This window comes from Pygoscelis adeliae, unplaced genomic scaffold, assembly GCF_000699105.1.
Source record: "Pygoscelis adeliae isolate BGI_AS28 unplaced genomic scaffold, ASM69910v1 Scaffold4, whole genome shotgun sequence".
In the NCBI taxonomy this organism is placed as follows: domain Eukaryota; kingdom Metazoa; phylum Chordata; class Aves; order Sphenisciformes; family Spheniscidae; genus Pygoscelis; species Pygoscelis adeliae.
In genome coordinates, this window is record NW_008824986.1 from 17,035,670 (window position 1) to 17,058,569 (window position 22,900).

The following is a 22,900-nucleotide window of genomic DNA, read 5'->3' on the forward strand; positions in this document are numbered from 1 at the left end:
TCAAAATGTTTGCCTTTAGGTCTCATGGACCCATACAGGGCTTATGACCTGGCCTTCTTAATATTTGCTGCTCAATTGCAGTTTGTAGGGTATGTTTTTATGTACTGTATTTCTTAATTATTTTCCAGGCCAAAGACAGAATCCAGTACTACCAAACGGGTGAGACCTTTATTTTTCCCTATGACACGGGAAGTAAATGGAAGAACTTCAAGCAAGTGTTTACATGGTCTGGGATTCCTGAGGGAGATGGCCTGGATTGGCCAGTAAGAGATGGCTGTCATCAATACAGTTTGACAGTAATTGATCTTTGATGATATCTCAAGTTAATCCTCCTCACTATCCAATTGCCTGCTTTCCTTTGCAGTAAAATACCAGCTTTTTAAATAACTAAAATAGACTGGCTAGTAACCATATACTTAAGGAACAGGAGTTCTGTCAAACATTCTCCCATTTTTCATAGACTAAAAAAATTATGCTTTTGTGAGTGCTTTTGAATGCTAATGATATTTCCTGTGTTTGTTGAACAGTTTCAATACCTGACTTCATTTTGTATTGAATACATGAGTCGTCTTAAACTAAACACTGCCTAAATTTGTATTTATAATCATTTATAGATAGAGCAACTGAAACAGAAAGCAGACAAGCGAGTAAGAAGCGTAAGTATTTGTGAAGTTTGGTCTGAAATGACTTTGAAATATCAGTATAAATAAATGTAAGTAATTGCTGAGACTATTTATTTTCTTGATTTTAAACTTAGCAATTAAATAAAGACTTTGTGTTGCTACACAAACAGTGTGCTGCAACCTCTGCTTAATTAAACTTAGTATTTAGCTTTCTTCGCATTTGCTCCTTAGTTTCCAGATGGTAAGAAATCTGCTAATAAAGATGACTGTGCTTCATTGCTAAGCAGTTAATTTAGAATTTAGGGTCCCTTTGACAGCCGTTGTCATTATGCTCAAATCTAACAGTTTGCTGGAATTGATTTTTTGCTATGAAACTCTCAGCAAGGCCATAACTCCTTACAATAATACATTGCCATGTTCTGTTCAAATTCGTAGGTGCGGTATCGAGCAGTAGAAGATTACAGTGGTGTCTGCTGTCCTGTGACTAAAGGTGTTGAAACATTCTTCACAACACCATGCACTGAAGAACCTAGAATTGCACTAAGTAAAGGGGATCTGATTTTAGCCACAAGAGGCTTAAAGTTAGTGGCTCCACACCTTTATGTTTGGTTAAAAGAAATATTGAGATGAGTTCTGGCATCTAACTACCTATTACGCTTTCTTCCCCAGACACTGGATGTATGGTGAGAAGATTCTCGACTCAGCTGCTGATGGTATGAAGCAGTTATTTTCACTTTTGCTGTTGAAAATTACAAATCAGTTTTGTAGCTGTCTAGAAATGTGGACAATATCACATGTTCAGTTCTCAAAATGTATAATGACTGACCTTATTGGCATTGGCTTCTCTCCCCTTTAAAACCACATCCACAGTTTTTACTCATTACATCTGGTAGACTTGCCAGTTTTGATAAACATTAAACGAATCTGTCAGACTGAAAGAACACTCATCTAGTAGTTTATTGAATGTTGAGTGGGAAGGGGGACACTACTTCATATTCTAAGAAAAAGTTAGCCTTTTAGACTCTAAAGAGGTTAATGATATCTTTTTTTGATATTTAAATAGCGGTCTTTCTTAAACACATTCAGATTTCCTACCTAAACACTCTATATACATATAAGACCTGGGATTACTCTTTGTACATCTTAAAAACAAGGAGACGTTATGTCTTTGGTTTAGGATCATTTCCAAGGACTTTGACATGCATTAACGAAACTAACAATTACAGCTATCAAAAATGTTAGACTCCTGCTGGTCTGCAGAGAGACAACATCACAGCCACCTGCATTGAAATGTTTACATTTTTTACTTCAGCCCTCCTGCTTAGGACTGAGCTAAAATTTTACCTGCCAGAGGGTGCACTGGATTCTGTTGTCTCTTCCAAACAATTGTTAATTCATTGCATGTACATTCCGTGTTGGCAAAAGAGAGGCAGCCAACAGTCACTACATTGGAAGTGTCCATGCTTTTCATGGGAGGTCTGAGACCTTCATGGACTAGAAGTGCTTCGGCAGCTCACTCAAATGAACTCTTTCAAACATCAAACCTAAATGAGTCATTGAAATGAGCATGGTAATAGTTTGTATTGCGTTGCTTATTATGAAGATTAGCAGGAGATATCTGTGCTATATCAAATGTTTTTTTTAGAACGGGTGAAATGTGGTCTGGGTGGGGAACTTGGTGTATACTGAGAGGCTGGATTAGAATTCAAAATAACATTGGCATTTTCGAGAACTAGGCTTCAAAAAAAGGATGAGATGTGTTAAGAGCATATAGCAAAATGCTATACATAGGCAGGAATAACAAGCTGCACTATAACAAGATGGAAAAATTAATGATTAAGTAGCAGTTCTGAGGAAAAAGAGTCAATCATAAGATGAGTCAACACTTGCAAAAAAGAAGAGTCTCTGCATAGAGAAGGTTGTTAGCTGCTTCTTGTGTCTCTGGTGTGTAGAAAGAGGAGTTGTGAACTTGAATTATAGACAGAAAGATTCAGATGGGGCTTTTTCTCGTAGTAAGGAAGGTAGAGCACTGGAAAACATTTTAGGCAGTGGGAGAGAATCTATGCATCCCCAGGCAATGCTGTTAGGAATGACTTAGATGTCCTGCCTTGGAGAATAAAGTAACCTAGGTAACCTCTTGATGTCTCTTCCAGTCCTGTGTTTTTCCTCTGTAGTGGGTCATGTTTTGTCCCAAGTTAATGCGACTTTTCATGTTTTAAGGTGGGATAAGAGAACGAGGCTGGTTCCCTAGGAAATGTGTGGAAAAATGCCAATATGACTCTGAAACGGATCAACCAGTGGATGGAGAGAAGAAAAACAGATAGCCTTCTCATTTTTTTTAAATAAGAAATGGAATTTTTACTTCAGACCACAATCCTTTACTTGAAATTTTTTGTTTATTACTTTAGACTTATGCAATGAATATGTTAGGACAAGGTTTTGTTTTACTCACAGCTGAAAAGGTTGGATATGCCTGTGCCATGGTTTGCATACTTTTTTAACAATAAATAATTGAAGAAGCCATTCAGTGGATTGCCTTCAAGATGCATCTTTTTCATCCCAAGCCAGATTTTTTTCTTTTTGCTGTTTAAATTGCATTCTGAGGGTTCATATTTTAGGTTTTTTCTTCAACCGCATCTGATTCTGATGCGTCCTGCTTATCTTCTGTGTTTTACTTTCTCTGAAGCTGCCCCTGAAAACTATAAAATAAACATTGGATTCAAACTCAAGATAAAATTTGTTACCTGTGACTTCTAACAATGTGAATTGTCCACCTCAAATAAATGATACATTCATATTCACTTGTGGATTTAATTGTTGTTAGACCTATAGGCATGGGAATGTGAACTGACTGGGAAGTAAAGATTTCACTGTTCTAAGCTGTTTTTCAAGATTAGAAAGACTTTGGCTCTTGCTATAAGAATATTCTGTGCTTTTAATGGCAAAGAAATACAGCCAGCTGTATCTGCTCCCTCTGAAATCTGAGCATGTACCCAAGAGACTAGAGTTCTTGATCCATCTTGGAGGGACAGGAAGCAGTAGTGCCAAGAATGAAAATTTTTGTGAGCCCAGTTGCTACTAAGTGATTAACACCTTTCCTAAAGCATTTTTAATTAGCATCTGGTACAGATTATTAGAAGGAAGACCTTAAAATGGAGTAACCTGTACCAGCTGAAGACTTTCTAAATGTATCCTAAATGCAGCAGGCGGTTTTGTTCTTCCATAGTCTAGTTGCATGTCACATGTTGAGAGTTTTTGCAAATTACTGTTTTAAACTAACACCTGGTTTACCTCCACCTGCATGAGTTGTCTCAGGCAGATGAGCATTTCTTAAACAATGTTAAGTGTATATAGAAATGACTACATACAGACAAGCCAGCATTACTCCTGTATGTGCCTACTCAGACTATCTCCAGCATAAAGCCATTTTTTTGTTACCTCTAGCCAGTTGTACATTAGTGCTGATGGTGAGCCATAATCCTAGGCTATTTCTGAGCTGTGGCAGTGGGGAGTTAATGTTCAGTTTCAGTAGTTTGCAAGCAGGTGCTTTGCCCCTCTTGAAATCAAAGCACTTATTTTCTGGAAGCAGGCTTCATTAGAGGTATAGGAGTGTATCATACTCCTAGTTTCCCTGCTAGCAAGAGCTGATATTAACTCTGCGGGATGTAACTATTTTTGAATATGAGCAGAAATTAACATGAAAACCTCCAAACTGCATGGAATACTCTTAGTCTCAACTGCAGTAGTTTCTTTTCAGTGTCTGGAGTCTAGAACCAAACAAACATTACAAAAATAAGCTTGGCTTCCAGCTGAGGAAGCTGGCAGCAAAGGAGCTCTTGTTCTTGACTTTGAAATGAATAAATAGCTGCTATCTATATTAGCAGGCAGCAATTAACAGTGTAGTAGGAACAGATTAACAGCACTAATGACCACAGTTGATTGTTAACTGTGAGGAGGAGAATTTACGTGAACTGTGGTCTATTTATAGAGGACTGGATATCTTTTAGTGGTTGGAGAGCATGGGTTCATGAAGGGCAGGTCCTGCTTGACCAACCTGATCTCCTTCTATGACCAGGTGACCCACCTAGTGGATGAGGGAAAGGCTGTGGGTGTGGTCTACCTGGACTTCAGTAAGGCCTTTGACACCGTCTCCCACAGCATTCTCCTCGAGAAGCTGGCGGCTCACGGCTTAGACAGGTGTACTCTGCGCTGGGTCAAAAACTGGCTGGACGGCCGGGCCCAGAGAGTTGTGGTGAATGGAGTTCAATCCAGTTGGCGGCCGGTCACGAGCGGTGTTCCCCAGGGCTCAGTTTTGGAGCCGGTCTTGCTGAATATCTTTATCAATGAGCTGGACGAGGGGATCGAGTGCACCCTCAGTAAGTTTGCAGACGACACCAAGTTGGGCGGGAGTGTTGATCTGCTCGAGGGTAGGAAGGCTCTGCAGAGGGACCTGGACAGGCTGGATCGATGGGCCGAGGCCAACTGTATGAGATTCAACAAGGCCAAGTGCTGCGTCCTGCATTGCGGCCGCAACAACCCCATGCAGCGCTACAGGCTTGGGGAAGAGTGGCTGGAGAGCTGCCTGGCGGAAAAGGACCTGGGGGTGTTGGTCGACAGCCGGCTGAACATGAGCCGGCAGTGTGCCCAGGCGGCCAAGAAGGCCAATGGCATCCTGGCCTGTATCAGAACTAGTGTGGCCAGCAGGAGCAGGAAGTGATCGTGCCCCCGTACTTGGCACTGGTGAGGCCGCACCTCGAATACTGTCTTCAGTTTTGGGCCCCTCACTACAAGAAGGACGTCGAGGTGCTGGAGCGTGTCCAGAGAAGGGCAACGAGGCTGGTGAGGGGTCTGGAGAACGTGTCTTATGAGGAGCGGCTGAGGGAACTGGGGTTGTTTAGCCTGGAGAAAAGGAGGCTGAGGGGAGACCTCATTGCTCTCTACAACTACCTGAAAGGAGGTTGTAGCGAGGTGGGTGTCGGTCTCTTCTCCCAAGTAACTGGCGAAAGGACGAGAGGAAATGGCCTCAAGTTGCGCCAGGGGAGGTTTAGATTGGACGTGAGGAAAAATGTCTTTACTGAAAGAGTGGTTAAACATTGGAACAGGCTGCCCAGGGAAGTGGTTGAGTCACCATCCCTGGAAGTATTTAAAAGACGTGTAGACGAGGCGCTTAGGGACATGGTTTAGTGGGCATGGTGGTGTTGCATCAACGGTTGGACTCGATGATCTTAGAGGTCTTTTCCAACCTTAATGATTCTATGATTCAATTCTATTTCAACTTTCACCTGAGCAGAATTTTGCACACCAAGATCACTCTACACTGAACTGCAGCATGCCCAGGAGCTCTGCTTCAGAAGTGCACTTACAATCTGAAATGGACTCTATATGCTTTTTTTTTTTTTAATGCCTTCATCTTGTTTCCTTGTAGCCAAAACTTCAGTCCCTCCTCTTCCCTTTTGTAGTACAGGTAACTGGTGTTTCTATTTACCATGGCAACACCTTCACTCAGCAGTGCTTGCCTACAAACAACCAGCCAAAACAAAATGCATACCTCCTAAAGGCATTTAGAGGTTCTGCAGCCAAGAAAAGACAAGCTGTCTTTCCATTGCTGAAAACAACTCTATCAGAGCATGAAGTTTAAAGACAAACCACCTCTAAGGAACGCTGATTCTTAATACTAGTAGATTTTACTTTCCTTCCTTTCTACCATCCCATTCTACCTTTTTTTTTTCTTCTTCATTCCCCACTCCCTGCTTTTTGCTCGAGGAAGACCTTTGTTTATTAAGGAAAGGAGCAGGTATAGATTTGATATAGCTGTTCTGTGTTCTGCAGTGATTCATCAGGGAATTCAGTTGATTTTCTTTTAGGTTCAAATCTCTAGAGAAGCCAGCTCTGGGGGAAGGAAAAAGCAAGTGTCTTTTTCACACAGCAATTAGCTCTATTAAACTCTCTCTTGCTTTTCCCTGAGGGAAGAATTGCTCTTTTTATGTAAAATTTTGAGCTTTGCATCCTTTCCATCATCTAACAGCAAGTCTAGACTTGCAATGCCACACTAGCCTAGCTGAGGCTCTAGTATGATGGAAAGTAGGGGTAACTGCATACTGAAGTGGAACCCTGCCCTCCTATTTAAAGGAAAACAATGAAATTAATATAAGAAATAGCCACCTACTTTAGTTCAGGCAGTTTTTGCACCAAAACAGAAACAGAGTCTATCATAAAAGCAAACAATACTGGCCATGGTAAATGGACATCTCGGGCAGCCTGTTCAACCACCAAATAAACTGAAATTTTGCGTTCTACTCATCTGCCCTCGCTTTGGCCTCTAATCCGAAGAGACTCTCCTTTGCAGAGCAAAGCCACTGACTGCGTCAGGTGTCTCAGTTCTTAATGAGGAAGGGGCTAGATTACCATATACAACAGGCTGTGCAAAAGACTAGCCTTGGTATTCTCATGCCTGATAACTTTGAGGTGATTACCAATAGTAAAAGAAATCAATGATGAAAGAGTTCTTTCCTCCTCAACAGTATTAACCTAGAGGCTTCTGATTTTAATCCGGATCTCTTAAGAGTTGAGCAAATACAAGCTCATGCTAGAGTTTAAGCATCTCCCATATAGTTAGTTTTTCAAAAGCAAAGTAGTGACCAGGAAGAGAAAAGAGAACTTCCCATGCTAGGAAGCCAGCAATTTGCAGATTATTTAGTTTTTACAATTGAGTTGCCTAGCTACGGCATTAGAGAATGATTCTAGAGCTGTCTTGAGAGCGTTGATTGAAATAAGAACATCATTAAAGACAAATTATGAAATAAGAGTCAGTATTTCCCTCTGAACACTTCCTCTCTGGATCAGGAATGGAAGAGACTAACAGTAATTAAGTTGCAGCCACGGGGGTTGTTTCATAGAGATGGAAAGAAAATACATTTAACAAATTGTATTTTGGTATACAATTCTTACATGATTTGGACAGCCAAAATCAGGCAGTCTAATTCCTGATGGAGTACATATGAGTTGTTTCCAATTTAAGTAAAAGGAAGCTATATTATCAACATTCATATTAATATCTGCCTTATGTGAATCATATCTTTATTAGTCATGGTAGCTCATTATTCAGCATGTATACACAACTATACTGCAGACCAAATGGATCAATTCGTAATGGATAGCTACTTTTCCATTCGTAATGGAAAGCTCTAGATCAGAGCTTTTTAAAGCAAGTAGAGAAGACTGGATGTTATTTTAGGGCCAATCTCTGTATAATGGGAAAAAAAGTTGCAGAGAATTCAACTTCATTGTACCTATAGCTATCCTTACCTCAAATCTTTGTTCACTGGGTATAACAGTGCTTCAAGCCTGCTGTAGCTTTCTCTAGTGCTCAAACAATAGCCTGAAATAATTTTTGCACCATTTCAATGCAAGCATGCCTATAGTACTCCTGTTTTCACTTCAGATCTATATTGTGGAAGCAGTTCATATGGCAGAAGTGGCACCCAAGAGACCAGTTTCAGACCAATTTACACTTGAATTGCTGTGTGTGGTTTATTGTTCAGATGGTGCCGTTACCCATTCAATTCCATCTTTGTAACATGCCACAGACATGAAAAATCTAAACCACTGTAGTCTGCCACTGTGAGAAAAGGCTTAATTGCCATGAAGAGCAAACCGAGTTCAGAGATTGAGGCGTTTCCTCTTCCGAAAGAGAAGGCATCTCTACTGTATTAGAAAGTGACCTGTACAAAGTTACTACTTTCTGAGGCGTGGCATGGAAAAGTAGGCATTCTCTCTACTCAGTTCACAAATAAGAGATCTCTTTGAGCTGAAGAAGCACTGTGATTGGTATCTGAGTACTGCTAGTTGAAGAGCCTACCACAGAGTGCTGGGCTTCAACATCCAAGCAGATCTCTGTAGGGAAGTTTCACTTGTTGATAAAATAAACAAAGTACTTTCTGAGCACTGCAGCAGGTGGCATCCCAGGATTCAGCCTCAAGTTTATACAGATCGCAGTTGCACTAGATTTCCTGTCCTCAACTGAATCGCTCATCAGAACCCCAAACCAGTTTCAGTATATATTTCTTCTTCCCTCTGGTTCCTTTTTTTCTCCCCAGTCTCACCTGGGGGAAAAGATTAGTAACTTTTAAGTCACATTGCTTTAAGGAAGCATGGGAAAGATGAACAGCATAGTTACATGCACTTTCAGAGTCTTAGAAGCCTTTATAGCCTCAGGTTATGACAAGCACAGTAAGTAACACAACAGTTACCTTAAAACGTCAAGGACTTTGAGCCTAGACTAGAAACAGAATTGGGTCAGTTGTTTTTACTGGTCAAAGCTAGGGATGCCTCACAGAAAGGGGTGGGCCTTTCCTGACCAGCAAATCTACTGGTTGCTTTAATTTTGGGATATCTGACCAAGAGCATTAAATACAGAGAGGAACAGCCACTAGCTGTAAGAATCTGGCACAGACAAGGAGAATTGGCATAGGAAAGCTACATGTACTCCTCCTCCATGTTACATCCTTGTTAGCACTGCATTGCCTTTTGGACTGGTACAGCAGACTACTACAGGGAGAAACTGTCAGCAGAGGCAGCATACACTGATGGAAGACATGTTTCTAAAGATAGAGACAGTACTCATCTTGCCTAAATAGTTTTCTAAAGCAGCAGTTTAGCCCTGGAAAATGATATCTGATGCCTTATTTCATGTGATAGGCTAAGCTGGAAGAATGAATTTATGCTGAAGACTGGCACACATTGCTCCTCTACTCAACTTCCCTTTTCTTGTAGTAAGGCAACATCTGGTCTGGCACTATCTTATTGCCTCACTGCTCAGCCACAGCAGCATAGGAAACAAGTTAGCTTTCTGCAGCAGTTGTGTTCTAGCTGCAGCTATCTATAACCAGGCAGCAGTAAACATTGCAGCTGAGGGTCTGGTTGCAGCAGAGAAACAAGTCACCCACACAGGCTTTGGTCTGATTGTGCAGTTACAATTTATTGCATCCTATATCCTTAGGAATGACAGCTAAATTTCTCCACTTAATCAGGCTCAAATGCGTAAGTGTAGAGGCTTTGTATCTGCCATTGCATTTGAGAACATGTGCAGCAACTGATCTAGTGCCTCCCATAAGCTGGAGGGGCATGTTTGCTTTAGACACATGCACTTTGTAAGCCAGTTAATGCCAGACTACTCATTTTCATTAAAGACAACCTGTACTGTGTGGTCCAGGGCTAGGAACAGGACATTCATGACTGTTTGCTGAACAGATGTTAAGCTCCAATTCATGTTGTGACAGCTTGAGTTGAGACAGGTTATAGCATCCTGAGTGGAAAATGAAGTGTTATTTTCCTGCACTTGTTTTTTTTAACTCTCCCCCCCCCACCCAAAACATGTAACTGCATGGAAGAGTTCCGTCTGATTGTAGATCAATCCACAAAAGGTAGCAATGGAGTTCATAGTTGGAGCAGGAAAACAGGATTTGCTTTTGACAGCGAGAAGTGCATACAGCAGCCTTGTAAAGGGTGAGGCTCTTGAGTGGTTTTTGCTTCATTCACAGTCCAAGGAAGATGAAAGTTCTGGCTTTGCCTAGACAGCTGATGCTTAGTCCTGCAAGATGTGAACACTGCCAGGTTGTCAGTTATGCTACAGCCATCTTCATCTGAAAGTAATTTTTCCCAGGATACCAGAAAAAATATATTTAAGTTCTCCTTGCTCCCCTCCACTCATGCGTGTGTTCTCCATAGGTCACGTAGTGTCACAGATTTGTTTGGATATTCCATGCAGTTTAATTTAAATTAGCCACTTATTCCTGCATACTTGAATAGAGGGCTTCAATCTGGTTCTGGAAGAGTTTAACAAGCTCTGCTCGCTTTGCCTTCAGTGTTGGTGTCAACAGTCCATTTTCTACAGAGAACATCTCTGTGTGGATGTACAGATCTTTAACCTATTAAAAGAAAATAATTTAGCACATGACACTTACATAATCCCTTAGAGGACAAACAACAGTTCTTCCCAGCTTCCTTGAGCTCAGTGCAAGAACTCACTTAGCCTCAGGAGCTCCAGTAACTAAACTGTTTTTTGATGCAAGTCAAATTCCTTTTGGCTGACACAGCAAGAGGATAGGCTGGAACTACAGTACAGCTCCTGCAGCCCATGGTGAATCTCCACTCCACCTCATGGCAATTGCTGCTTTTGCCCTACACAGCCGCCTGTGTCTTGGTCAAGAGACAGGCAGCCAGTCAATGTTTCACTGCCTACTTCAATCAGTTGTCCTGGGCAGCTGTCTTAGGTCCCATCCTGGCACAGTCAGTAACAGGAATGCAGACTTCCCAGCCATCGCATTAGTAATACAGGTGCTTGTGACAAGGAGGATTTGGAAGTACTTACTTGTTCAAAGGATTTAAGACCAGCCTCTTTCCCCAGTCTGACCATATCTTCTAAAATAGCTTTCTTCACTGCCTAGACAAAACAGAGCAGGAACAGAGTGGGTGAAGCTGCTATTTTGTAATTGCAACTCAGGATCACACCCATTGCCCAGTCAATGAAAACTGAGGTTGACAAGAATACATGTACATATTTCAGCATTCAAGACTTCTCATATTAAGGCTACTACAAGATTGCATCTCTCTTCTCATTGGAAAAGAAGCGGTGATAGCCCTTGAAACATCAAGAGACACCTATACTTAGTTCCAGTTTTTACTTTAAGGCTGCTTGCATGATTCTCCCAGCATTAAGGCAATTAAATTTACAAAAGAGGTGGGTAAAAATGAAGTTAAAGCAATGCAAGATTGGACTTCAGAATTAAATTCTACCTATAACCCACTAAAAAGGTAAAGCCACTCACTGGATTTTTGCACACATCTTCATAGGAACCTTTTATTCCCAGTTTTGCTGCAAATGCTGGAAGTGTCTCAGGATCAGGAACCACTATACCTATTAGAAAAGACTGAAAACAAGTGGAAGTAGTCATGTTTAGACCAAGTTAAGGCATCTGAAATTGATTGTCTATGCAAACTTGATTGTGGACAGCATCTCTATACTAAGCCACATTACATCCCCATCTGTTTCCAGAATTTGGAAGGTAGCTACAAGGACATTCAAGTCACTTATCTGAGTTCTGACAGTAGTTCAGAGAGCAGTTTGTCCATTATGTGTGCTAAACACTCCAGCAATTACTTTTGGCTTGTTTACAGATTGAAGGCCTCTGCTAGTGTAGGTGACACCTCTGTGGCAAAGGAATGGAGAAACATACATGGCCTGACATACAAATCCCATACAAGTATGTAATTAACCTTCACCCATCTTGCAACTTCATTCCAGGATCTCCTCTTCTTTGGTGTCAAGAGGGAAGGCTATAGACAGCCCAAAAAGTCTGAAAGGATATTCCTATAAACATGGCACTCTTGGGAACAGATCTTCTTCAAGGACTCTTGTACATGCATACATTTGTGCTCTGATCTTCCAGAACTTATTGTGGGAGGAATCTTGCAGGATGCTCACTCCTAACATCACTTACCTTCAGGCTTTCCCCATGTACAAAGACCTGGGCTACAGGAGCACTTCTGATATAGACATTTTCTATCTTCTCTGGAGCAATGTATTCTCCTTGTGCAAGTTTAAATATATTCTTCTTCCTATCGATGATCTTCAGTGTTCCGTTCTAGAAGTTAAAGATAGAGGCCATTAGTTTCAAGTATCTCTCTTGCTTCTGTAAGAAGCAGAAGATAATGGGTTTGGTTTTGTGGTATGAAAGGCACATGCTAGTCTGGAACTGGTCTTTGCTTTCTACAGAGAGAAGGGGCATTTTGTCTAATTTTTCCAGTTAGCTCAGGACATGATTAGACAGCTCCTTTATTCTCCTCTGACAGAAACCAAGACACCTTGTTGTTCTTCATTGTGGAAGTGATGTAGTCTTAACTACTGGCCTAGCAGGGGTTATCTGAGATCTTGTAACCTAATTGGTCTTTGGAGTTTTGCCTGGAGTTACTTGGTGAGTGATAACAAAATATCATGTAAGGCTTTTACCCTAGAATTCACTTCTCCACCTTTTCAGATTACTGTAAACTAGCCAGGAATTCACATCCAAGGGATGGTTTGTATTAAGCAGTTACTCACTGGCAACCATTTTCCTATGTCTCCAGTGTGGAGCCAGCCATCTTTATCAATTGCTTCTGCTGTCTTCTCAGGGTCTTTCAGATAACCCTTGAACACATTTGATCCTTTAATGCAGACCTATAGCAAGCACAGAACATTGTTAGTCACCAAGTCTTACGTTTCAGTATTTCCTGACACCACAGAGGAGACGGTACCTACCTCGCCTTCATTGTTAGAAGAGAAGTAGTTCATTTCTTCCACATCATCTAGTTTTATGATATTACAAGCCAGAGGGGCTCCAACATGGCCTAAGAGGAAAAAAAAACAACCAAGGACAGTTATGTTTTGGGGATTCTGCTAAGCAGTTGGCCCTATTTGATCTAAAGCTAGAAAGACTAGGTCTTAAGTGATGGGAGACCTCAGGTGCCCCCTACATATGAAAGACTTCAGTGATAGTAGCTACTTAATGGCACTTTGTTCACTGCTTTAGCAAGAACCAGTACTGTTTAAAGGAGTCTGACACCAAATGTTCAAGAAAGTTACTGTAATGCCATTTTCAGACAGTTAATGCAGGATAAGCTAAGTCTCAATGCTTAGAGCCATTTATTGGCGTAATCAACCACACCAACCATGTATTACCCTTGCCTCCAAAGAATTCCCTCATAGAGCCTGGTTATTCATTTGCATGTCATCCTCATTATGCTCTGCAGTTACTGCATTCAAAGACGGCGACTTGACCTTGAATTTAGAATACCCAATATTAAAAACATCCTTGTTAAGATGAAAACTAGATCTTCAAGGTCAGATAGTCCTTCAGGAAAATAATCAAGTATCATGTTTTACACAAAGAATTATGACTAAAATATCAGACAAGTCATTTCGGAGCTAAAGCTAGTTTCTTAAAGCCTTGTCCAGTTTGCTCAGCTCTGTACAGACACTCCTTTCCTGTACACGGAGACAGGGTCTAAGCTGACCTATGTCAGCTTTATACAAGAGTATCTCTTTATACAAGAGATCCTCACTTACATGAGTCAAGAATTTGGTTACCTATTAAGCATACAGGTGACTGTTGCTACTAAGAATCACTTTGAGGTTAAGTACCCAGGATTTAACGTCCATTGAACTAAAAGCAGTAGAGCACCTAAGCTTGAGTGCCACTTTCTGTTGACAGCTGTGGGAGAGTTTCCAAGTGTCAGCTACCATACCTGTTGTCCAGTCTCCAGGCATTGAGAAAGTGCATCCAGCTGAGCATTCAGTCTGGCCATAACCTTCAAAGATCTGTGTGAGAAAGGATGAATATTCTTTGAACATCAAGACCTTGGTGTTAAAGAGCTCAGTTTCAACTATGCCCATGCTCAAGTCGTCTTTTTAGGAAGGAAGCCAAGACAATCTTAGCCTTTAAAACTTCTTGGTCTTATTGGTGTAACCAGATGTTCTTCAAGTTCACCTATTCAAACCTTGCTTTGATCACCTCATTCTCTGAACTCTGTTCTCAACTGTACTACATTGGGAACTCACTGACTCTCAGGATAAGCCACAAAGCTCAGAGGCAGCTGCTTGAGTTTGAGTGCTGCATGTTCCTATTTCTGCTGCTCTATTCCTCTTCCCACAGCCTACAGGAGAGTTTTTTGGTAGTGTAGTTTGAAGCCAGCCCTGCAGAATTGTGTTCCTGTTACAGTTAACTCAGATCAAGCAGCCTGTAAATACCGAAGACTGACAGCAATCTCCCCAGGAACAAACTGGGCTGGACCACAGCTGTATCATTGGTCACCTACTGGGCATAACCAAACACGTCTTACTTTAAGAAAAAACTCAGCTTACCTGACAGCCCAATGCTGCTCTAAGAAATGTCAGGACAGAAGGAGATATAGGGGCTGCACCAGTTACCATTATACGCACTCTTCCACCCATGGTTTCCTACAAGTGAAATAGAAGCCATCAGATCCTCCAATACTACATTGCTCAGCTTGCTTACACTTGGAATAACTTACGTGAACTTTTTTGAAGATTAGCTGGTCCCAAATGCTGTCATTTCGAATTATGCCCTGTTTTATTTCAGCCATCTTCACAATCACAGCAAAGTTTAACAGGCAACGTTTCACTGGGCTCTTTGCACCACTTTGTATCTGCAAGGAAAAGTATTAGTGACTTTTGAGTTTAATTCACATCTGTACCTCCAGTTCTTGCTTTGTTAGGAGGCACCATATCTTACTTCGATGTTCTAGGGTCTGTCTTCACTACTGTCATGGTCTAGGAGATGAACCAAGGGGCAATACTAATTTGTGTTACTGCTGACATACTTCAGCCATAGCTTTGAGGGATAGGGATCCTTCTAGCTTTGCACTTGCTTCATTTGCATTCCAAAAGTAAACAAAATTTTTGTCTCTGAACAGCAACAGACTTAGCCCGGTCATGACTGGATACGCTGTTCTTATACTCCAGGTCTCAGGACTCTTGCCATCTCCTCAGAAAGGATTTTAGAGAATTCTTCCTGCAAAGGACTAATTAACTAGTGGTAATGCAATGATGCATTCAATATTAAACTAAACTTGTATATGCTTGCTTAGATATATGGACACAAAGATAATTTAGCTAAAATTGCTCACATACCTTGTCATATATTCTATTGAGCAGTCTTGGTACAACTGGAAATAGTGTTGGCTTCAAGGTTTTCATGTCATCTGTTAGCAACTTGATGTCTCCTTGGAAGAAGCCTACTTTTGCTCCACAGCTGTAGGTCACAGTCTAAAAATTGACCAGACTAAGTTTAGTCAAGGATAATTCTTAGCTTCTTTAGCCATAATTATTTGTCTGTGGAAAGCAGCATGATTTCCAGTGCCCAGTGGTAGGAAAGTTCTTGTGTGAATAGGTTTTGAGGAAATACAGAAGGCTATCATACCTTTTACTACAATTTGATTTATAGAAGCTCAGATGCTAGATTAAGTTCTGGCATGCAACTTTGATTTGTAGTCCACGAGCACCACAAAACAAAAGTTTCACATTATGGTTGAATACAATTAATATAAGCTTCACCACATTTGTAACATGTGTTCTATTTTGATATCTTTTGAGATACCTAGAAATTTCAATACAAGGCAACAGAAGAATTTAACAATTTGACAAGGAATAGGACAATACGTGTTCTTTTTTAAATACTGGGTTGGGAATTGAGGTTAAGAGACTGATCTGGAGACCATTACATGTAGAAGAGTTAGATCCTGCCACAAAGTTGCTGATGTTCCCTGTAGGAAGCTTTACTTACACAACATGCTGGAGGAACTGCATTAATTGGAAGACTAGAACTTCAGCTTAGGAAACAGGCAGGATGACACAGCCCAGCGGAGTAAACAGTGGAGAACATACTACCCTCTACCTCTGAGTACTAAATCCACTGGTCTTAAACTGCTTCCTCTTCATGTATTAGCTTTCACTGTGTTTGACTAAGGTCTTGATGCTGTTAATTTCCCTTGCTGATTTCTTAGTAAATCACAGACTCAGTAAGGCTGAACTGAAGAACAAAGCTTCGTTTAATGAAAATAGTAGCCATATCTTGGAGAAGTAACCAGGCATTATTTAGTCAGTTCAGAGGTTTTTATTTTAGGTAAGTGGTCTTAACCATTTAGGTATGGCTTCTAACAAGTGTTAGATGTATGAACTAGTTCATACATCTAAGATCTTCTACAGAAGCTTAGTAGCATGCACAGTGTACTTACCTGTACAACTCTCTCAAACATGTGAGCCAAGGGAAGATAGGATATGGTGATATCTGAAGGTGTACACTCAATTATGTTCTAGAGGGGAAAGAAATAGAAGTAGGTTAGTACTCCCTATGGCTGCTTGAGTTGCTCTTAAGTGAATAAAGTTTGGATCAATTTGGATGCTTTGAAATAGACACTTCAAATGACTGAAGCAACTCAGGCTCATCTACCACCTTTTCAAAATTTGCAGCTGTAACTCAGATCTAGATTAATGTTACGTTTTGGCAAGACTTGAAATAGGGTAGTTTAGTACTCTTGGCATTTAGGGCTGACTCATTCTAGAATAACTTCTGTGTAGAAGTTCTTGTTCAAGGTTAAACCAAGTTTCTTGCAATACTATTGTCCCATTGAAATATGGGAACTTCGGAAAGCATGAGTTTGCTGGGAGTGAATGGTTTGCAAAAAATGCCCACATTAAAGCTAGTTTCATGACTGAGTGACATAGCCTAGAGATCACCATTAGCAGTAGCTTACCTCTGTGCTTCTAAGGAAGGCAGCAGCATTTGCGACAACATTTTGATGTGTCAGCATGGCTCCTTTAGGGTTACCTTTGGAGAGATCGAGCAAAGTCAGCTGTGGCTCTGACTGCTTCTGCTGTCAGTTTCCCCTGTCTTGTTTGGCTCAGTTTGTACTGTCTTGGTATTAGGCTCAGTCATAGCATGCATTGTCTTAAGAGATCACAAAAATGCCTCATCTTGAGTGCTTTCAGCTATGGATATTATATAAAGGAAGCGTCTACTGAAACAGCAGAGTAATTAGGAGTAGCATAGAGAATGCTGAAACAAGATGTTTCTCTAGCCCCTGTGGGTCAGAATACAGACACAGTTAAACAACCAATCTCTTTAATACTCTGTATTTTTCATAGGGTAAGACAACATGAATTTGGCTATTCTTCCCCCCAGCTCTAAGAAGCTTTGTCTTAGTGTACTTGACTTGTAGTTTTAGTGGGGAAGCATCACTATATATTCTCTTACCTGTGGTTCCACTGGTAAAACACACGATGCAAAGATCTTCAGGCTTAGGAGGCTAGAGGGAAAAAGCCACATAAGGTCAACAGAGTAAGGATTATGTTGCTTATCAGTATTTACATACACTTCCTAAAGTGGGATAAACCAGGAATTCTGTTTGGGAACAGCAAGACAAGATACAAAAAAATCCTGCCAGCCTCCTCTACTAGCAGCATGGCAAGAGGTCTTTTCAGAGACTAGTTTTGCAAGTTTATAACTGTTCCACAGAGATACTTACAACTGGTTCTCTGATGTTGTTTCTTCCCAGCTCCTGTGTTAGAGAGAAAACACAGCTTAACAATTGCAACAGAAAGACATGCAACAACAGTAGATGAATAGGTAATTGCATTTCAAATGCAACATTTGTTTTTACTTTGCTTCTTGATACTCTGTCTCATTCAGAGGGAGATGTTGGTCTTCCTGAATTTAATGCACACAACTTGGAAAAGCCGACTCCTGGCATTGTGGAAAGCATGAATTTGAGTGTGTAGAGAGTGATCAGAACTATTTAAGGAATTTGGAAGTCCTGAGTGGAGATCTTTCATTTTATTTGATGTAGGCCACATCTCTTATACTTTACATTTGTGCATCATATCTGGAAGATTAAGCCTAGTATTGGGATGTCAAAGCAGCCAGTAATTTGCACTTACAGTTTCAATTAGACTCAACTGTGATCTTAGAAGTCTGATAAATCCTGTTACAACTGCACCATGAATTAAGCTAAGGAAGTCTTCAGTTTAATGCATACTGACTGTCCACAACACATGGATACAACTTTAGTCAATGGTTTGAACTCTGCAAGTCCATTTGGCTAAATATACCAAGCTTCAAAATGACTGCTCATCAAGATCTCAGGTACAGGTGTGACAACTGGATAATGCTTACATTAAAGTGTCATTGTTGCCAGAGAAGGCCCAGATGTCTAGCTGGCAAGGTAGTCCTCTGCAAGATCAAGCAGAAGCCTCTAGTCACCTACCTCAACCTCCTGCAGCGCTAGAATTTCAACTCCCACTTTAGCTCCTCTGTCTTTGAGCTCTTTATCAAAGAGATCCATGAGAATGACAGTCTTCAGACGTGGGGTCTTTTCTCGCTCACAGTTCTCAAGCAAGATCTGTGCCTTCTCAGGCTTGTCACAGATCACTGTGCTTATGTCAGCTACAGAAAAGAAATTACATTTCAGAAGTCTGTTTAGAAGACATGAGGCAAGTGAGTGACAGCTCAGTAGCACATACATTTAGAACATAGCATTGGTTTGTTCTAAAGTCATTTGCATTTGCTCATATGGATTCAGTGGCTGGCTTACAGTGCTAAGAAGGTTCCTCCTGCCATAGCCAATTGATTGGGCAAACTTGAGATTCTAGCTATACAAAGTGAGGGCAAACGCTGAGGAACTGAAGACAAATATCTTCAGTCAAGATAATAAGCATTTAAACTTTTGGTATTGCCATAAAAGCTTATAGTTGTCCTCACTGATTGTTTAGGTTTATCCATCTTCCTTAAATCTAAAAGAAATTTAGACCTGTTTGAAATTCTTGAGTTAATGCCTCAGCTTCCCTGCATGTGCAAGAGTTTTATGCAATTACAAAAGCATTTCCTATTAAGTCAGCAGAAGAATTGGATTTGCTGGTTCCCCGTTAGCCTAGTAAGTCACAGCTGTGTAGTCCCAATGCAAGATTCACCAGCGTAACTGTTGAAGTGATTTTGCTTGGCAAATCCTGTTTATGGGTTGGATCCCAGATCATTGTGGCAGCAGTGGATATTTTTTTCACCCTGTATCTCCCCTGAGACTGGGGGAAGAAAGTTTGAAGATTTATTCAAGCTTCCTCACCAGTTTCTTCCATGATGGCATGCTAGTTGTTGCTTCTGTAAGACAACAGGCCCTAACCAGATAGATTAAACAGATCTAGGCGTATATCTTTATCCCTCCCTTCTTCACTCTTTACATCCTACAACTTTAAGTCAGAGACACACATCTAGCGTCAATTTGCATGCAAGCCTGTCTGCATTGTCTGATTGTTTGGCAGTGTGGGAGTTCAAGATTGCAAAACCTCAAATGGCAAATAGTTGAGCACTCTGATTGCAGGATGGTCCACAGGATCTAGCAGGTCTTCAGTGGACTTGCACTCAAAACACTAGGAGACATAGGAAGCCCACTGGCTTATTCTAGGCATTGAACCATGTCCCCTGCAAAGCAGCTTCATTTACAGAAATTAAGCATCTATAAAAGTATAAGAGCAGTAAGGTTAAAGCTACTCTGATTTTTGCATCAAATTCCCTTGAACTTCAGCCTTCTCAAAACAAAGCTTCTTAGAGAAATCATTACAAAATAGTGGAAGTCAATATTTACCTTTGTTAACAATATATACAATGGCCTCTGGCCCCAGAGTGTCATAAAGTGGAACAGCAACCATTGAGTAAGTGTAGCAGGCATACTCTGAAATGATCCACTGAAGAGAGAAAACAGTACAGCTAAGGAAAACTAGCACCTCACAAGACAGGATTACCTACAGATTTCATACAGCTTGACTAGCCCATGCACACATTAGCAGTGGGGGTTGTGTAAGGAGCATGTCCATGAGATTCTCAGAGTAGTGAGCGTTCAAGATCATTGTATGACATGCTTGGCATGGTATGTGCTCAGTCAGTAATAAGAGAGCTGGGAAGGGAAAAGCCAGTTGTGATTGTTCCTCATGTGGCCTCAAGCTATTTAAATATAGACCCTCCTCTCTCCCCAAGGTGTCAGAATATTCTGGGAAAGAATATTCAATTTGTTGCTTACCTCTGGCCTATTCTGAGCAAAAATGCCAATAAACTGGTTTGATGATGGTTTGCATCCTTTTTGCAGAAGTCCTGATCCCAGGTATTGAGCTCTGTCCAAAACCTGTAAGATAGTTTTCCCCCACTTTAGTGTTACAAGACAGTATCCAAGATTAAATCATCTGTTATGTACAATACTCACCTGTTTATATGTCAGCCACTGATAAGGTTGGTTGGGTTTTCTATAGCCTAAACAGCTGCCATTTCCTAATGGAAGAGTTCAGAAAAGCAATTGTAAAGCTCAGTACTGAAGTTGCATAGCACTGCAATGCCACACTTTAAGTGGGAAATATTTTCAGTCAGACATCCAGCTAACTGCATGGAGCATGGAAATGCACAGCGTCCATAGTTAAGCACTCTGCCCAAACCAAGATTGTAAGACTATTGGCTTTATCCTTACAAGCAATACTTCCAAGATCTGGTGATGTTCTCCTGTTTCACAACCCATGTGAGATTGAAACAGCTTGCAAGCTATCACATATTTCCATGCATGGGACCCCTGAAGTCACAGGTGCACAAATTCATACCTGCTGTAAGCAGGCAGTAATTTTACACTAAAACCCACATCATAAGACAAAGCAGAGGTGTTTCCCACCAACTCCCTCTGATGCTTAGTATCTGCTGACTCTTAACTGAACTCTGCCATGTTAAGCTTCTGATGTTTGTTCCTGCCCAGACTGCCAACTAAGACTACTTCTAAATCCAGGGGCTGGGGGGGGGGGGGGGCGGGGGCGCCAAACAAGACGTCTTTTGAAGCCGGGGGGGGGGGGGGGGGGGGCGGGCACGGAATATGGTCGCTTGTCACTCCACCCCACAGAAGGCTGGAAAAGCTTTTGCTAGCTTGAATTACTACTACAGACAAGAAGCAAGGCAAAAGAGCTCAGAATAGTTTTATTTACTTGTGATTGATAGGCAAGTACTAACTAGCAGATGCAAAGCTTACCAGAAACACGCAGTCCTCTCTGGAAAACTTCATACAAGGTTTTACCATCATCAAAGTAGTAAGAAAGCAGGTTATTATCTGTCATGAGTGCACTTCTTCTGGCTCCTCCCTAGGAACAGAGCATAGTTATGAAACAGAACAGATGCAATGTCATTTATTCCTCAGCCATTCTCCCAGCAATCCCCTTTAAAGTATTTCAGTAGTATTGCATTATTAGGGAAGTCTCAATTTCTTTCCTTGTTTTGATCTACTCAGTCATCAGTCATATGCAGAGGAATTTTCTAGATGGCCTAGATTAATATTCAATTACAGGTTATTAGAGAGACCTTGACTAAAAATGAGTGCTACCACTTGCCTAGTTACATGAAGTATAGCACTAGCCTTCAAACTGATGCAAAGTGTTTAAAATACAGAAAAAAGTCAGTGACAGCCAAGGTAAACAGTCCAAGACAGTCTGGTAAAAAGCCTGCCTAAACCTGTTGGCAAGAGCTGCTGTTTCTTACTCTTGGTGTCTTAAGACTTCCTTTCTTCCCACCATACTGTTGAGCTGTATACCTGGGAGAGAAGGCTGTGTATATCAGGCAGGAGAGTTTCCACTGATAACCAGAGTCAGAATGGATCAATATTCATATTAAGCTCAAAAATAGTCCATGCCCACAAGCAGAGTAAGTATTACCTCAATTCCTATTGACTGCTTGTTCAAGTCAACAGGAGGCAAAACAGGTTTTGGCCTGCTTATCACCCACAGGAAGATGCCAGCTCCAAATACAATAAGACTAATCAATGCTGGTGTTGGGAGTGGTGAGAACAAGACTTGAAGTATCCAAATCATTGTGCTGGATCAGTGGAGCCAGAGTTGAACCTGAAACAAACAGGAGGTTTAGTAGACATGAGTTAGAAGCACTCACTACCTATAAGCCATGGTTACTTAAGTAGTCTGTTAAGCAATACTACAAATCATTTCAGCAGTTTGCCCCTAAAGAGTCCTGGTACAATAATGAAGCATGTTTATGCAATGCTTTAAGCCTCTTAAGAGATCCAAAGTCACCTGTCCCCATAAATCTTAATCCATGCTGCATCCTCCTCCACAAAAAGCTGAAGCCTGATGAAGTCAGACAAGGAACAGATGTTAATTCTTTCTATTCAAGAGTAAAAATCTGCCTGGGGAAAACATATGATTTCCCAAATTAAGTATTAACAAAAAATGCCTGTAGTTCAGTGATGTGAGTAGTGGAAGTAACAAAATGCCTCAACATTACAGCTGTCCAACAGGAGGGGGTATTGCTAAAATAGTAGGGGTATTGCTAAATTACATGTTTGTTACATCTACATATAGAGGTCTGCAGGACAAGCAGTATCTTCATGATCATCTGCTCTTACTGGAAAGCAGGGTTTATGCTGGACAGGTTTATGCAGACAGTGGAAGCGTGCTCAGCATGAGATATGGCACAAGTCAAAACTGTGAAAGTTACTTTCCCACAAGGAAGTGGTGACCTGGAAGTCAATGTGTGCAATGGAAGTCTAGCTGGGAAGTACAGAAACAGTTCTGTTGCTTGCATCGTCCAGAGTCTCTTCCTTCAAGGGCAGGGAAGCAAAAACTGAGAATGAGACATCTACCTCAGCCTCCTGCCTTAGAAACAAGTACTTTAATCTCTAAGATGTTCTGGTATGTTTAA

At 41.0% G+C, this 22,900-nt stretch overlaps 2 protein-coding genes across 3 annotated transcripts in view; one reads left to right on the forward strand and one right to left on the reverse strand.

The window, feature by feature from the left end:
• The window catches only part of ZDHHC6 (zinc finger, DHHC-type containing 6), a 17,443-nt gene extending 14,019 nt beyond the window's left edge, over window positions 1-3,424 (forward strand). Inside the window, exons 6-10 of the mRNA XM_009326052.1 lie at window positions 129-296; window positions 615-656; window positions 1,059-1,204; window positions 1,293-1,336; window positions 2,844-3,424. Of these exons, the coding sequence (XP_009324327.1) occupies window positions 129-296; window positions 615-656; window positions 1,059-1,204; window positions 1,293-1,336; window positions 2,844-2,947 (504 nt within the window). The 3' untranslated portion in view covers window positions 2,948-3,424. The remainder of the gene's footprint in view (window positions 1-128; window positions 297-614; window positions 657-1,058; window positions 1,205-1,292; window positions 1,337-2,843) is intronic.
• A 6,976-nt stretch (window positions 3,425-10,400) lies between these two features.
• ACSL5 (acyl-CoA synthetase long-chain family member 5) lies at window positions 10,401-22,056 on the reverse strand. Of its 2 annotated transcripts, none has more exons than XM_009325948.1 (20): window positions 21,901-22,056; window positions 21,225-21,333; window positions 20,424-20,488; window positions 20,244-20,345; window positions 19,812-19,911; window positions 18,441-18,619; window positions 17,703-17,735; window positions 17,432-17,483; window positions 16,932-17,005; window positions 16,413-16,490; window positions 15,310-15,444; window positions 14,691-14,825; window positions 14,521-14,616; window positions 13,905-13,977; window positions 12,919-13,007; window positions 12,721-12,837; window positions 12,122-12,265; window positions 11,450-11,551; window positions 10,993-11,064; window positions 10,401-10,549 (listed from the first exon to the last, which is right to left on the reverse strand). In XM_009325948.1, the coding sequence occupies exons 1-20, from the start codon at window positions 22,054-22,056 to the stop codon at window positions 10,409-10,411; spliced, it is 2,052 nt and encodes a 683-aa protein (XP_009324223.1). In that variant the 3' UTR covers window positions 10,401-10,408. The 2 variants fall into 2 exon arrangements, with proteins under 2 accessions (XP_009324223.1, XP_009324224.1); XM_009325949.1 differs by having other exon boundaries at window positions 10,409-10,549; window positions 10,993-11,060; window positions 11,446-11,551.
• Window positions 22,057-22,900: the final 844 nt, after the last annotated feature.